This window comes from Mastigoproctus giganteus, chromosome 6, assembly GCF_048544385.1.
Source record: "Mastigoproctus giganteus isolate SK-2022 chromosome 6, ASM4854438v1, whole genome shotgun sequence".
Classification (NCBI taxonomy): Eukaryota; Metazoa; Arthropoda; class Arachnida; order Uropygi; family Thelyphonidae; genus Mastigoproctus; species Mastigoproctus giganteus.
The window spans coordinates 148,957,489-148,974,059 of NC_143580.1; the positions used below are offsets into that span (position 1 = coordinate 148,957,489).

Below are 16,571 nucleotides of genomic sequence, written 5' to 3' on the forward strand. Positions count from 1 at the left end.
TGAGTCAACTGCACAGTTGCTACATGCATTGTGATTTGGTTTTAAATTCCGCTGCTCAGACAGAAATAGCAAACAATATGGTTGTTCATTAAAAATTATGATCATTTTAATGTAAAGCAGTATAATACACTGTTTTATTTTTTTTAAATTATAGAATAAATTATTGTGTACTAATTTCTTGATTTAGGAACACCACTAATTCCCCAGAAGTTATTTATAAATCATAAGCAGTTGTCTCCTGTTGTTAATATAATAAGGAAGATGTGTTAAAAAAATGCATCTTTTTTACAATATATTTTGTATTGTTCATTTAATGTGTATATATTGCACTTTATGCATATATTTTATATAATCAGTAATATGGAAATAAAGTTAATAAATTGTAACAAACTGTAACTAATACTTATGGTCCAATGCACTTGCAACAGCAATATGGCATTATGATCATAATGTGCATAAAATATGTTGTATATAGCAACTAATATTAAAGACAATTCAATTCAAGACGACAATACCAAGATAGATTTATAGAAAATGCTAGGGATAAGTAAGGTTAGTGAAAAAAAAAAAAAAAAAAAAAGAATATAAATTAAAATATATACACAAAACTTATCGCTATTTACCCACAATCTAGGTGACTTCGTCTGGGTCCAACCACCCAGACTGAAGGCAAAAAACGTCAAGGAGTTCTCTGTTTCTGTAATGATCAATATCTGCTAAGTTATATGAAATAATAATAAATTATTTCATATAATTTATTATTATTTCATAATAATAAAAATAATAGAAATAAATGAAATAATAGTAAATTTAGAGATTAAGTAATTTGAATCGAAACCAATAAAAGGTAGTTAAAAATTTTAGAATCAGAAAAAGATAATATAAAGTAATTATACAAGCACATATTGAACAAACACACACACACACACACACACACACACACTGGAGGCTTATATACATACATATATAGTAATATATAACAGGTAGGAAGCAAAATAAGCAGAAAAAGGAAACTAACAAAAGTTATAGTATGTCTAATACTCTAAAACGTGCAGTGCAGCAGTAGAGGAAGCAAAAGGATATAAATAATGTGTAGTTTGAACAATAGCATTAGCATTAGTAGAGGCATATGATGCAAGAAAGCAAGCTTATGCAGCACAGCCGGGGGAAAAAAAAAGTTCCACTTCACCGCCCTGTTCGTTCGAAATACCTGTCCAGCTGAGCCTTAAATTTATTTAGGCTATCAACTTCCACAACAAGGGATGGAAGTCTGTTCCACCAACCAACTACCCGCTGGCTAAAGGCAAATTTCTGCACATCTATCCTACATCTGTCTTTCCTCAATCTGAATTTATGCCTTCTCAGGTGATTATTCTGAGCAAGAGGAGGAATCTCATCGGCATTGAGCATGCTCAAACCATTCAATACTTTATACACCTCTATCAGATCACCTCGCCGGTGCCTAGTCTCCAGACACTGTAATTTGCAAAACTTAAGCCTTTCTTCGTAAGAACAACCCTTTGTTCCATTCAATAATCTTGTTGCTCTTCTCTGTACTCATTCCAGCAGCTCTACATCCTTCTTGAAATGAGGCCTCCAGAACTGTATACAGTACTCAAAGTGTGACCTGACCATTGCTTTATACAAGGGAATAATCACCTCCTTATCCCTGCTAGAAAAATTCCTGTATATCATTGACAAGACACCATGAGCTACTCTTGCAGCCCGCCTGCACTGTTCAGAGATCTTCATATCTGCCTGCACAATTACCTCCCAGTCCTTTTCATTCTCTACCAATGTCACTGTAGTACCACAGAGTTGATACGTTGCATTAGCATTAGCATTAGTAGAGGTATTTGATGCAAGAAAGCAAGCTTATGCAGCATCAGCCAAAAAAAAAAAAAAAAAAACCACACTTCCACTTTACCCCTCTGTTCGTTCAAAATACCTGTCCAGCTGAGCCTTAAACTTATTTAGGCTATCAACCTCCACTACAAGGGATGGAAGTCTGTTCCACCAACCAACCAACCACCCGCTTGCTAAAGGCAAATTTCCGCACGTCTAACCTACATCTGTCTTTCCTAAATTTGAATTTATGCCCTCTCAGGTGATTTTTCTGAGCTAGAGGAAGAATCCCATCAGCATTGAGCATGCTTAAACCATTCAAGGCTTTATACACCTCTATCAGATCACCTCGCTGGTGCCTAGTCTCCAGACACTGTAATTTGCAAAACTTAAGCCTTTCTTCGTAAGAACAACCCTTTGTTCCATTCACTAATCTTGTTGCCCTTCTCTGTACTCGTTCCAGCAGCTCTACATCCTTCTTGAAATGAGGCCTCCAGACCTGTATACAGTACTCTAGGTGTGGCCTGACCATTGCCTTATACAATGGAATAATCACCTCCTTATCCCTGCTGGAAAAATTCCTGTATATCATTGACAATACTCCATGAGCTACTCTTGCAGCCCGTCTGCACTGCTCAGAGAACTTCATATCTGCCTGCACAACCACCCCCAAGTCCCTTTCATTCTCTACCTCTGTCAGTGTAGTACCACAGAGTTGATACGTTGCTCTGGGGTTGCTGTTTCCCATGTGTAGTACTTTACATTTGTCAATGTTAAACTTCATTTGCCACCTCTCAACCCATCTGCTCAACCTTTCCAGATCGTGTTGCAGCAGCATAGTGTCAGTAGTGTCCTTGACAACCATGCCAACCTTTGTATCGTCTGCAAACTTGGACATTAAGCTTGATATACCATCATCAATATCATTTATAAATACAAAAAACAATAATGGACCCAACACTGAGCCCTGAGGGACTCCACTAATAACATTAGTCCATGATGAGCAGTGTCCATTGATTACCACTCTCTGTCTTCTCCCCCTCAACCACCCCTTTATCCATAGCAGCAATTTGCCTCCAATGTCACACTGCTCCAATTTGTGTAGCAGTCTTCCATGTGCAACAGTATCAAAAGCCTTTCTAAGATCCAAGTATATAATATCAAAGCTATTCCCTGCATCCAGTTCTTTTGTGACTGCATCATAGTATTCAATCAAATTGGTCAAGCAAGACTTCCCCTTAACAAAACCATGCTGTGTCCGAGCTATAACTGAAGTCTTGTCTAAATGATCCTGCAGTGCTTCTTTAACCAGTGCCTCCATTAATTTTCCTGGAACAGAAGTTAAGCTCACAGGTCTATAATTACTTGTGTCAGTCTTTGACCCTCCTTTGTGAATTGGGGTCACATTTGCACATTTCCAGTCTATGGGTACATCCCCTGAGTCCAAGGAAGCTCTCATAATTATGGCTAAGGGTTTGCTTACTTCCTTTGCTGCCTCCTTTTATATAAGTGGATAGATCCCATCCACCCCGGGTGAATTTCTTGTGTTTATCTTCAACAACCTCTCCTCCACCTTACTCTCAGTTATTTCAAGATTCTGTAGCTTACTGCTAGAGTTGAATACACCTCTGGCATTCCCCTCGCTGAATAACTCCTCATGTGTGAATGTCAATGCAAAATATTCATTTAGTTTGTTAGCTACCTGAGCAGGATCATCAACAGTTGACCCATCAATATCAAGTGGACCAATCTGATTCATCCCCTTCCTTCTAGAGTTTACATAAGTAAAGAACTCTTTGCTGTTTTTCTTTGCATCCCTTGCCAAGGATTTCTCGTAATCTGCCTTCGCCTGCCTAACCTCCTTTGTAACTTGGTTGCATATCAACTTGTATCTATCATAGGCCTCTGTGTCATGTGTTAATTGGTAAGTATCCCATGCATTTTTCTTCTCTGCCATATGCCTCATTAGTTCATCTGACATCCATTTTGGCCTAAACCTTGGACAATATTTCTTAGTTGGTATGTAAAGCCTAGTAGCTTCCAAGATAAGTTCTTTGAATGCTTCCCATTTTGAATTTGCTGTTGGTAACATCATCAGTTGGTCCCACTGTATAGAATTTAAATACTGTCTCAGTCCATCGTAGTCGCCTTTACGGAAGCAATAACCCTTCCCTTTACCCCTAATGGTAGTTACCTCTTTGAGTAAATCCCACTTCAGCACACTGTGATCACTGCCACCTAGTGGTTCATTTATCTGCAGATTCTTAATGCATGAAGAATCACTGCTGATAATCAAATCAAGAGTATTACTCCCTCTATTTGCCTCCCGAACATGCTGATGTAGAAAACAGTCATCCAATAAATCCACAAAAGCCCTGCTAATGTGTGAGTGACCAGCCCCCAAATTCCAGTCAATATTTGGGAAATTAAAATCTCCCATTATAAGACTCTCTGATTTACTGGCCCACTCTATTTCCCTGTACAGTTTCTTATTATACTCATCAGAGTCATTAGGCCTATAGCACACTCCTACTCTCAATTTTGATCTCCCAATGCTTATGTCACACCAAACTGACTCAGCACTGCACTGTCCAGCGATGTCGACTGGCTTCACTTCCTTGGTTTTTATGTGTTTCTTAACTAATAGCATAACCCCTCCCCCCCTTCCTATCCTGTCTATCCTTTCTGTAGACGTTGTACTCCCCAAATTCCAGTTCTGCCTCCCTTATATCTGTGTGATACCACTTCTCTGATATCCCAACAATATCTGCCTTTGATGTTTTGAGCAATACCTCAAATTCATCAAATTTATTTATTAAACTCCTAGCATTGGTGTACACGCAAGTATACCTGCACCTGTTTCTATTCTTAGCTACCCTAACACAACCCATGTGTTTACTTGTACCGCAATGGCTCCCAGCAGTCTCTGAAATATCATGCATCTTGTTTTTCAGGCTTCTGCTCATTCTAATAGAAGCAGTGCAAGAATCTCTTTCAACTCTGCCAGTGGCTACTGTCAATCTATTGGTCTTTGTCTCCCCCCCAAGCTAGCAGTTTTTCGACCCACCTAACACTGCCTCGATAGCATCAGCAAATATTCTTGCACCCTTTCTATTTAAGTGTATCCCATCCCTGTAGAAGCAATCTCTCCTGTTAAAAAGTACAGTCCAGGCTGAAAAAAATTCTACCCCTTGAGCCTTGCACAATCTTTCCAGGGCCGAATTGATCAGGGCCGAAGTTGCTCTGGGGTTGCTGTTTCCCATATGTAGTACTTTACATTTGTCAATGTTAAACTTCATTTGCTACCGCTCATCCCATCTGCTCAACCTTTCCAGATCCTGTTGCAGCAGCATAGCATCAGTAGTGTCCTTGACAACCCTGCCAACCTTTGTATCCTCTGAAAACTTGGACATTAAGCTTGATATACCATCATCAATATTATTTATAAATATAGAAAACAATAATGGACCCAACACTGAACCCTGAGGGGCTCCATTAATAAGATTAGTCCACGATGAGCAGTTTCCATTGATTACCACTCTCTGTCTTCTCCCCCCTCAACCACCCCTTTATCCATAGCAGCAATTTTTCTCCGATGCCACACTGCTCCAATTTGTGCAGCAGTCTTCCATGTGCAACAGTATCAAAAGCCTTTCTAAGATCCAAGTATATAATATCAAAGTTATTCCCTGCATCCAGTTCTTTTGTGACTGCATCATAGTATCCAATCAAATTGGTCAGGCAAGACTTCCCCTTAACAGAACCATGCTGTGTCCGAGCTATAACTGAAGTCTTGTCTAGATGATCCTGCTGTGCTTCTTTAACCAGTGCCTCCATTAATTTTCCTGGAACAGAAATTAAACTCACAGGTCTATAATTACTTGTGTCAGCCTTTGATCCTCCTTTGTGAATTGGGGTCACATTTGCACATCTCCAGTCTATGGGTTCCTCCCCTGAGTCCAAGGAAGCTATTATAATTATGGCTAGGGGTTTGCTTACTTCCTTTGCTGCCACCTTCAATATAACTGGATAGATCCCATTCACCCCAGGTGCCTTTCTTGTGTTTATCTTCAACAATTTGTCCTCCACTTTACTCTCAGTTATTACAAGATTCTGTAGCTTACTGCTAGAGTTGAATACACCTCTGGCATTCCCCTTGCTGAATAACTCCTCATGTGTGAATGTTGATGCAAAATATTCATTTAGTTTGTTAGCTACCTGAGCAGAATCATCAACAGTTGAACCATCAATATCAAGTAGACCAATCTGATTCATCCCCTTCCTTCTAGAGTTTACATAAGTAAAGAACTCTTTGCTGTTTTTCTTTGCATCCCTTGCCAAAGATTTCTCGTAATCTGCCTTCGCCTGCCTAACTTGCTAACTTGGTTACAGATCAACTTATATCTATCATAGGTTTCTGTGTCACGTATTAATTTATATGTATCCCATATGTCTCATTAGTTCATCTGACATCCATTTAGGCCTAAACCTTGAACAATATTTCTTAGTTAGTATGTGAAGCCTAGTAGCTTCCAAGATAAGTTCTTTGAATGCTTCCCATTTTGAATTTGATGTTGGTAACATCATCATTTGGTCCCACTGTATAGAATTTAAATACTGTCTCAGACCATCGTAGTCGCCTTTACGAAAGCAATAACCCTTCCCTTTACCCCTGATGGTAGTTACCTCTTTGAGTAAATCCCACTTCAGTACACTGTGATCACTGCCACCTAGTGGTTCTCTATCTGCAGATTCTTAATGCATGAAGATAAAGTGTTCTGTGAAAATGGAAATGAAAAGTACACATGGTGCCTGAACTAAGAGAAGTTTAAGGGATAGTAGAAAGTGGAAGTGAAGAAGTGGTTAAAAAGGTGAAAGAATATGAAAAACCTAGTACAGAAATAAACTGGGACTAAGAAAAAAAAAAAAGAAAAAAAAAAGGAGTATATAAGTAAGTAAATAAATAAATAACACTATATTCAGATATGGGAGGGAAATTTTAGCAAGCAGTCAAATCAGAAGATGTCAAATATGCAAAATCTGAATATAATAGATGAAAATATGATACATAGCTAGGAAATTCATCAGGGGACTACTCTGATGGTCAGGAGTAGTTCCCTGATGAATTTCCCTGGTCGGTGCACCAACCTGCCGCTACTGTTTTGTTGGCATTGGTTGCAGCATCAGCTGTTGGCACGAACTCATAAACACTGGCAAGCCATTCCCACTTGTTTTTGTGAATTTATTATTATAACCTGCTCACATTTAGCCATGGTTCCAATGCATAAGAGAAGTGCCTCTCGTGGTGTAAAGCGCAAACAGCGTACATTGTCCATAACAGATAAAGTTGAACTTCTGAAAAAACTCGACAGCGGTGTGTCTGTGAGAAGTTTAACTCTGCTTAATTGTAAATTCCAACAATTTCTCTCAGTTTCTCTTCTCTTATTAATTTTCATTCCTTTTTAGATTTTTTTTTTTTTTTTTTTTACTACACACTTACAAACTTGTGGAAAAACACAACACAATATGATGGATAATACAGCGTGCTAACGAATTTGTTTTCACAAAATGTCTAACAATACTGACAAACTTATTGCGATATTTGAGAGTTTATTTTATCGTAATTAGTTTTATTGCAGCACTCACCACGCGTGCAATAAACTAATCACAAACGACCTTCATATGTATGCTGTAATAGCATCACACGTATGTGGCCGACACGGCTTCTCAAGAAATAAAGTAACCAACATATGTGGCATATGTTGGTTACTTTATGTTGGTTACATTCTGAAATAATGTAACCACAAATATGATATAAAAAAAAAATACTTTTTTTTTTATATATTTTAAGCGAAAAAACAACAACACTGCCATTACAATAATTATTTTAGAATTACTAATCAAATTATTTCCTAAATATTTTTAGCCCCTGGGGAATTTTTTTCTTAAACTAGCTTGGCAGTCAATGTGTTAAAGGTAGAAGGTGGTGGTTAGCTGTTGGTAAAATGTATGTGCTAAAATAACCACCGGTGATCCGGCAAACTCACTAATCCGGCACCCCACAGGTCCCAACGCTGTCAGATTAGTGATGGTCACCTGTATATATATATCATGCAGCATGTGCACAGTAAAAATAAAAAGTATAGTATGATATTGTGTTCTAGAGAAATTGAAAAAGTGATGCTATGATTGATGAACTTTCATTCTGAATATTGTTTCTTCGCACTTATTTTATTTTCGAATGGTCATATCTTGTGGAATTGACAAGCTCCACAAGATATGACCGACACCCCCACAGGTCCCAACGCTATCACTAATCTGGCTGGCGTGCCAAATTAGTTCTAGAGAAATCGAAAAAGTGATGCTATGATTGATGAACTTTCATTCTAAATATTGTTTCTTTGCACTTATTTTATTTTCAAATGGTCATATCTTGTGGCAAAGTTGGTTTTTTTAAATTTCTTTTGGCTGTTCATAGCTTTATATGATTTTTGAATTTGTGCACCTGTGTGTTAAAACTGTTGTATTATGTATCGGTGAACATGCATTAAACTGCTGTCATAATCTCTACCCCCCCCCCCCCAATATATGATATAGGTGATCGGAGGTGCAAGTTATTAAATTGTTTTATTTGAATTTTAAGGTATTTATCTGAATTTTACTGTATTTGATATATATTAATCAGACCTCACCTGTTTATGAATGCTGTTTTTTTTTGTTTTTTTAAATTTTCTTATTGTTCTGTAGATATCAAGGATGTACATGTGAACATTATCCATATGGATGTTGCCAAGATGGATATACTCCTGCTAGTGGATATAACTATACTGGTTGTGTTTGTTCTCGCATGTTGTATGGGTGCTGTTCAGATAATGTAACTCCAGCTCAGGGATCATTAGGAGAGGGTTGTACCTGTCATAATAGTCAATATGGCTGCTGTCCAGATGGGATTAGCAAATCTTTAGGACTCAATTATTATGGATGCCCATGTATTAGCATGCCTAATGGTTGCTGTCCCGATGGTAAAACAACATCATTAGGACCTAAATATAAAGGATGCCCATGCAGTACCTTGTCGTATGGTTGTTGCCCTGATGGTAAGACTCCAGCTAAAGGCTCACATTATAAAGGTTGTCCATGTGCAGCCTTTCCATATGGTTGCTGTTCTGATGGCTTCACTGCATCATCTGGTCCTAATTTTGAAGGTTGTAAGGAAATTGTTCATTACAAAAGTAAATCACTTGGAGGTAAGACTAAACACATTTTTTTTTTTTTTAAGTCATATAAATTATTTTAATAAACTGGCTGTTATTGATTATAACTTATTAAACAACAACAACAAAAAATCTGCAATTTTAAAATTGACATCCAAATTCTGCCATCTGACTTCTTATTTTGAAACAAAGTTAAGTCTTCCTTAGTGGCTTGTTTTTTTAAATCTCTCCCATGCAAAGCACTTTGTCTGAGCCTTTTGAGATCAGCTTGCCTTCCAGAGATATCATGAAGTTTTCATCACCAGAAATGTATTTTGTGCAGTGCTAATAACTACATCTTGTTTAAAAGTCATAATGGCATCTGTAGCTATTTTTTTATCTTTTGCAGATCAGTCATTCTGATGACTGATCTCTGATAACATTCTGGAGATCAGAATGACCAATGACTGATGACATTCTGGAGATCAAAGGACCAGTCATTCTGAAGCCTTTCAGAAAAAGTCCACACATTCATTCTTCACCTTAGGGAGGATTTCCACAAAAGAATTACATCTTACTCTTTTTAATGATGATGTTATATGATGTCATATGAACTTGCTGACTATATAAACTTGCTATTAATCAGACTTCACCTGTTTATGAATGCTGTTTTTTTTTTTTCTTTTTAAATTTTCTTATTGTGCTGTAGATATCAAGGATGCACATGTGAACATTGTCCATATGGATGTCGCCAAGATAGATATATTCCTGTTAGTAGATATAACTATAATGGTTGTGTTTGTTCTTGCATGTTGTATGGGTGCTGTTCAGATAATGTAACTCTAGCTCAGGGATCATTAGTGCCTGTCATAATAGTCAATGGAAATTTGTTACAACTTCCAGAGATGGAAGTTTGTTACAACAATCAGTTACCCGTTGGCCAAAGGGAAACTTCTGCACATCTGTCCTGCAACCATCCTTCCTTAACCTCAGTTTGAATTTATGTCCCCTCAAGTGTGTAGCCTCAGCAAGAGAAAGAATGCTGTCGACATTGAACTTACTAAATTCATTCCAGGCTTTAAACACCTCGATCAGATCTACCTAGATTTCCTCTCAAGTCATCTCAATCAGATATGTTATAATGATTTATGGATTAGAGAAACTCATTCTCATATTTTTTATGAGACAATAAAAATCTTATTTTAAGTAATGTCCATTTTATAGATAGGACTGTCAGGGTTATTGGGCTGTTGTTTTACGATCTGTTTCATGGAGGCTGAACTTTTTGAAAAGGTGAAGATACCAAATTTCCTTGCTTCTTTTGCTGTTTTTGTGCCGACAGATGGTATGTATCGTATACATCTGGAGGTTCTTCTGTCCCTGCTGGGTTGAGGTTGTATGATGGCTTTGGAAGTGTCTTTTATGGCTTTGTTGATAATGTGTAGAGGAAATCCATTGTTCATGGCCAGCCTGGTTATTGTTTTTAGTTCCTGTTGTAGATTATCTTCTTTGCAAATTCTGTAACCTCTTAGGATGAAGGACTTTAGAATGTCAATTTTTGTTGAGAAAGAATGGCAGGATTTGTAGTTTAATATGATTCCAGTATCAGTGGGCTTCCTGTAAACTTCCATATGTAGCTCATGTCCCATTCCAGACAGATCTGCAAATATCAAATAATCAGTACATCTCATAAGGCATCACAGCCTCACGAAATGACTTCAGACAACCGCCCCTCTTAGTTCTTGCTCTAGTCACTTCACTTCTGCAACATTGTTACTTTGAGGTATGATTTCCATTCAAATTCAATTCTTTGTTTTGAGGTATGATTTCCATTCAAATTCAATTCTTTGTTTTGAGGTATGATTTCCATTCAAATTCAATTTAATTCAGAATACTATACTAAAGTAATATACTTAATTGCAACAATAATACTATCTGCTTGTTATGCAATAGTATCTGTCCATTGAGATCCCCCTAATAAATGAACATGAGAAGGCAGTTGCTTAATGAGATCATTAAGGTTTGCCAAGGAGAAATTGATCCCAGGTGAAAAATATTCAGAACAGATTTTTAAGAGTTCCCATTTGTTTCTTTGTAATGATTTTCTTAATCTATTGCCACTACTGAGGCAGCAGTAAGCAGATTACTTGGAAAAGGTAATTGCCATTCTAGTGGATGGCAATCCCCTAGAATGGCAATTCTGTGAGCAGGTGGTTTATTTCCCATTCTGTCTTTCCATATCAGACTGATATTCCTTCAAACTGAGCATATGAAGGGTGGGTGGCTCTGCTCTGCCACAAGTATTTGCTCTTTCTTCCTTTTGTCTTTGGCATTCTTGAGAGTATGCAGGGTAATCTCTTCAGTAGTTGGTACATGTTGATTTCTTTTCTTTGATAATAGTAATAGTATTTGCCATATAATGCAAGGAAGCCACAAGCTTTTGCTGCACTGGAAAAAAATAAAAAAATTAAACAAACCAAGTTGATAAGAAAATACAAATTATATGCTTCCCTACTCCCACAGATAAGTATCCAGTAGAACTTTGAAATTATTCAAACTGTCAGCCTACCTAAGAGGGCAACTTGTTCCAGGTATCATTGGTGGCTAAAATAAAACTTCCTACAATATAACTAAACTTCAAACCCTGTAATTTGAATTAATGACCCATAGTTCTGAAATTGTTTAGAACAGTGAGAATTATACCATTCATTTTTCTAATCCCTCTCAGAGCCTTATAAACCTCAGTCAGGTCACCTCTATGGTGGCTGGTTGCCAAGCTCTGTAGCCCATATAATCAGTCTTTCCTCATACAATCATCCATCTGCTGATCTGACCATTCACGTTGCCTGTTTTTGGACCCTATGTCTTTTTTTAGATGAGGCCTCCATATTTGAACACAGTATTCCAAATGCAGCTTTACAATTGCCTTATATAGTGGGATTATGACCTCCCTATCCCTACAGGATAACATTCAATAAATCATTGATAGGACACTATGGGCTTTCCTGGCTGCCTGTTTACACTGTTCAGTAAACTTTATATCTGCTCATATTGTAACTCCCAGATCCCTTTCCTCTTCCACTGTTTTTAATTCAACCACCAATTGTATAATTTTTCAAATTTCAAATAATTTATTTGTGGATTGCCATTCCCCTAGATTAAAAGACCTTGCATTTAGCAGCATTAAAACATAGCTGCTACTTCTCTGACAATCTTTGAAGTCTGTTCAAGTCATCCTGAAGGAGCACTGTTTGGCATTGATCATTAATGACTCTGTCAGTCTTTATGTCATCTGCAAATTTTGACATCACATCTTCTATTATATTCCTTTGTTGATATCATTTATGAAAATGAGAAACAACAGTGGTCAGAGAACCAATCCTTGAGGGACTCCACTTATGATGTTACACGAATCTTAAGAATATCCATTAATCATAACCCCACTGCCTTCTGCCCTGCAGCCACCCAGCAGTCCATCTTAGAATCTTACCAGTAACCCAACCTGTTCAAGCTTATATAGTAACCTCTCATGAGGGACCGAATCAAATGCTTTGCTAAAATGCAAAAAAAAAAACTGTGTTGAAATTATTCCCTAAATCCAGTTCATGAGTAACTGTGTCAAAAGAGTCTGCTAAGTTAGATAAGCATTATTTACCTTAACAAAGCCATGTGTATCCTTCAGAATGCCATATCTACGTTAATGTCACTGGATTGCACTCTTGATCACTGCCTTGAAGGTTTTTCCTACCACTGAAGTCAGACTTGCCGGTCTGTAGTTACGAACTTCACTCTTAAAACAGCTTTTATGTAATGGCAATATATTGACACTTCTCCAATCCAAAGGAATCTCCCTTAAGTCCAAAGATGCTCTCATAATTTCAGGTTGAACATACTATAATATCATGTCTTTGGATGGTACTTGTGTGGCCGAGAGCCATAGTATTAGCATTTTATGCCACTGTATTGTATCGTGTTTTATGTTGTTTCTGTACAATGCACAGTTAGTGAAATTATAACTTTGGTAAAGTTTTTGATTTTGAAATGTTTGGTGTCATAACATAACATTGGTTGCAGTAATTTAACCAGACAATTGACTGAAAAGAGATTTTGCATGTTGTTGTTGTTGTTATTTGGTTTTTTTGGTTTTTAGGAGCATTAGCAACTAAGGCCATATTGCCCCGGGGATATGCGGTAGTCATTCCCCGACCTTTCTGCATCCTCCGTATTTGGTGGTCACGGGCTCGAACCCGGTCTAATCAAGAGGCGTGTGCTATGCACTGCTGCTCCTACCCACCTGGCTATGGAGGCGCCAGTTTTTGCATGCTTCACAACATTTGTAATTTTAGTGGCAGTTGAAGCCGTTTCAATCTTTGCTTTAGTGTTTCATTCTATCTGAACTGTTTACATTAAGCTAGATTTTGGCTGACATAGACAATATATCTGTAATTTTAAAATTTTTACAGATATTTAATTTATACACATGTATTTGAATCGGTCCTTTTATATTTTTTTTGATATATATTTACTTTTTTGACATGGTTTGTTTATAGGTTACCAAAAATATTTATTGATGTTTCTATTTTGACTTTGTGTATTGAGGCCTAAGCTTCCAATGCACCATTAAATTAAATAACTGGCCATATCCAACCAATTTGACTGTAATATTATGTGTTCATGAGCTTTTAAGAGGGATCAGCATGGAATCTGAAATGCTTGAACATGTTGTTGCTTTTTTTTTTTTTTTTTTTCTAATATAAATAATTCAGTTCCTTTCAGATATAGAGCAAATATCTTTTTATTTTTTCATACTATTAATAAGTGGCATATTTCATTCTCCATGATGATATCCATAGTCATGAAAAAATACTTAAAATTGACAAATATTTATTATTGTTTTTGAATTATTTTTTATAGAAAAATTTTGATTTATGATAATCCAATAACTAAAATTAATTTTATTTATTAATGATTGTATAAATAAGGTGTAGCCTCATTTTATACATAGCAATTGAGTAACGTGAGTTTAATACTGCATCGGTCTCATACTAAAGGCCTTCCATCACGAGTGGTGGGTGCACTATTCTAAGTGAAAAGCACTGCTCCAGTTTATGGCATTACATATACTGTGACTTTAATTTTGGGATAAAGAAAAAAAACTTGATATCAAATGAGGCTTCTGTTAGACAGTAGAAGAAAGCACACAGTTTGTTGAGTAAAAAAGGTGGGGGGGGGGAGTTTAGATGAGAAAAAGGCTAGACTCTCAATCCCACAAATCTCAGTGGCTGGTGAGTCTCCCCCACAGTTTTACTCTTTTTTTGGGATCTCATTGCTGGGTAAGTAGGCATCATGAAGACCTGATGTCCCAGTGATCAGATGGCATAGCATCTCATCCACAGTATATGAGATGATATAGCAGGTTAAAAAATTTGAGTAAATTTAGGACCTAAAGTCTCATGTTATGAGTGCTATAAAGCATTATGGTTCAAGTAGGACCTAACCCTCATTTTGTACTTAGCGGTGAGCAGACACATTGATCTTATAGTAGTAGTGGCAAATAATGCATGAAAGCAAACTGATGTAGCATCCCCACAAAACAACAACAACAACAAAAAAAAAAAAAAAACACTACACTTCGCCAATCCGTACCCTCCAAAAATTTGTCTAGTTCTTCCTTATATCAAGGAGGCATTTATCATTTTATAGCTTTCATAGCGTAAGGCTGTATGCATTAACTGTACTTGAGATTTTTAATCCGCTCTCTCATCTTGCATGCTGAATTAGTATTAGCAAAATGCCACATGGTGTAAAGAAGCCTATGGCTTATACTGCACCAGCAAAAAAAAAAGAAAGGAGAATAAAATAATAATAAGAAGAAAATTTAAAAAAGTAAATAATTAATAAAAGAAAGGGAAATATACAATCTACGCGTCTCCCTCCTCCCGTAGGTGACCTTTGAATTTCCCCACTGTGATTCCAACCTGTTCCAGCTTATACAGTAACTGCTCATATGGGACTGAGTCAAATGCTTTGCTGAAATCCAAATAAACAATGTCGAAATTATTCCCTAAATCCAGTTCATGAGTGATCCTGCCAAAATAGCTAACCAGATTTGTTAACATGATTTTCCCTTTACAAAAGCATGCTGAAATTCCTTCAGAATTCCATTTCTTCTAAATGATCCTGAATTTCACCCTTGATGATTGCCTCCATGCTTTTCCCTACTACTGAAATTAGTCTGACCGGTTGGTAATTTCCCACTTCACTCTTAGAACCGCCCTTATGTACTAGAGATAAATTGGCACTTTTCCAATCCAATAGAATCACTCCCGAGTCCAGTGATGCTCTCATAATTAGCTGTTGTTGTTGTTGTTGTTGTTATTTGGTTTTTAGGAGCATTAGCAACTACGGCCATATTGCTCCGGGATATGCGGTGGTCATTCCCTGACCTTTCCACATCCTCCGTATTTGGTGGCGACGGGCTCGAACCCCGGTCTAATCAAGAAGCGTGTGCTATGCACTGCTGCTCCTTCCCACCTGGCTACGGAGGCGCCACCTCATAATTAGCCTCAATGGTTCAATGCCCTCCCTTGCTGCCTCCCTTAAGATTGTAGGGTATGCCATAAACCCCAGGAGCCTTACTGGCTTATAGGCCTGAAGTTTTTTTCATTAAATACTCGTGTGAAATTTCAATATCATTGATTACATATTTTTCATAATTTCACTTTAACATAAAGGGATTTTCTTCTGTAAATATAGGTTCAAAGTGACTGAGTTCACCTGCAACATCAGCTGGGATATCTAATACTATCCCACGTCCAATACATAAGGGTCTGATCTGGTTTGTACTTCTCTTCTTTGCATTTATATATAGAAGAATTCCTTATCGCCCACCCTTTTCTCTCTTTGCCAGCCTAACCTTTTTTGTGGCATTATTACAAATCACTTTGTAGCTGTTATAGGCTTCAGTACTTTTTATTGCTCTGTAACCTTTCCTTGCCTTCTTTTTTCTGCTTGGAATTCTCTTCGTGGAGTATTTTTTTAATGGTATGTACACATTGAAGTCTTCTGTGATAATGTTTTAAATGTATACCCTAATTCAATTGTATTCACTCTCTGTGGAATATCTACTACCCAGTTAATAGAGGCCATGTAGCACCTTACGGCATCGTAATTCCTTTTCTGAAATTATAACCCATTCCTTTGCCTTTAACTACTGCTATCTCGCTCTCGCTCTCGCGCTCTCTCTCTCTCTCTCTCTCTCTCTCTCTCTCTCTCTTCATTGTCCACCATAGGACTCTGTGATTACTTCCTGCTACCGGTTCCTGTACTGTCAGCCCTATTATGTGATCTGGTTCATGGGTGATGACGAGGTCTAGAATATTCTTTTCCCCTAGTACTTTCCCTGACATGTTGGTACAAATAAAAATCATCTAGTTGATTTAAAAATTTTGTCCACCATGTGGAATTTCCTTCCCATTTGCTCCAATCAATTAGAGGCAAATTAAATTCATCCATAATAAGATATTCATGCTT

The 16,571-nt window shown here is 37.3% G+C and overlaps 1 protein-coding gene across 1 annotated transcript in view; it reads left to right on the forward strand.

Annotated features, from left to right (window-relative positions):
• Positions 1-16,571, forward strand: part of LOC150084650 (papilin-like) — a 967,274-nt gene that overhangs the window by 536,602 nt on the left and 414,101 nt on the right. Inside the window, exon 20 of the mRNA XM_090376529.1 lies at positions 8,593-9,092. Within this exon, the coding sequence (XP_090232655.1) occupies positions 8,593-9,092 (500 nt within the window). The remainder of the gene's footprint in view (positions 1-8,592; positions 9,093-16,571) is intronic.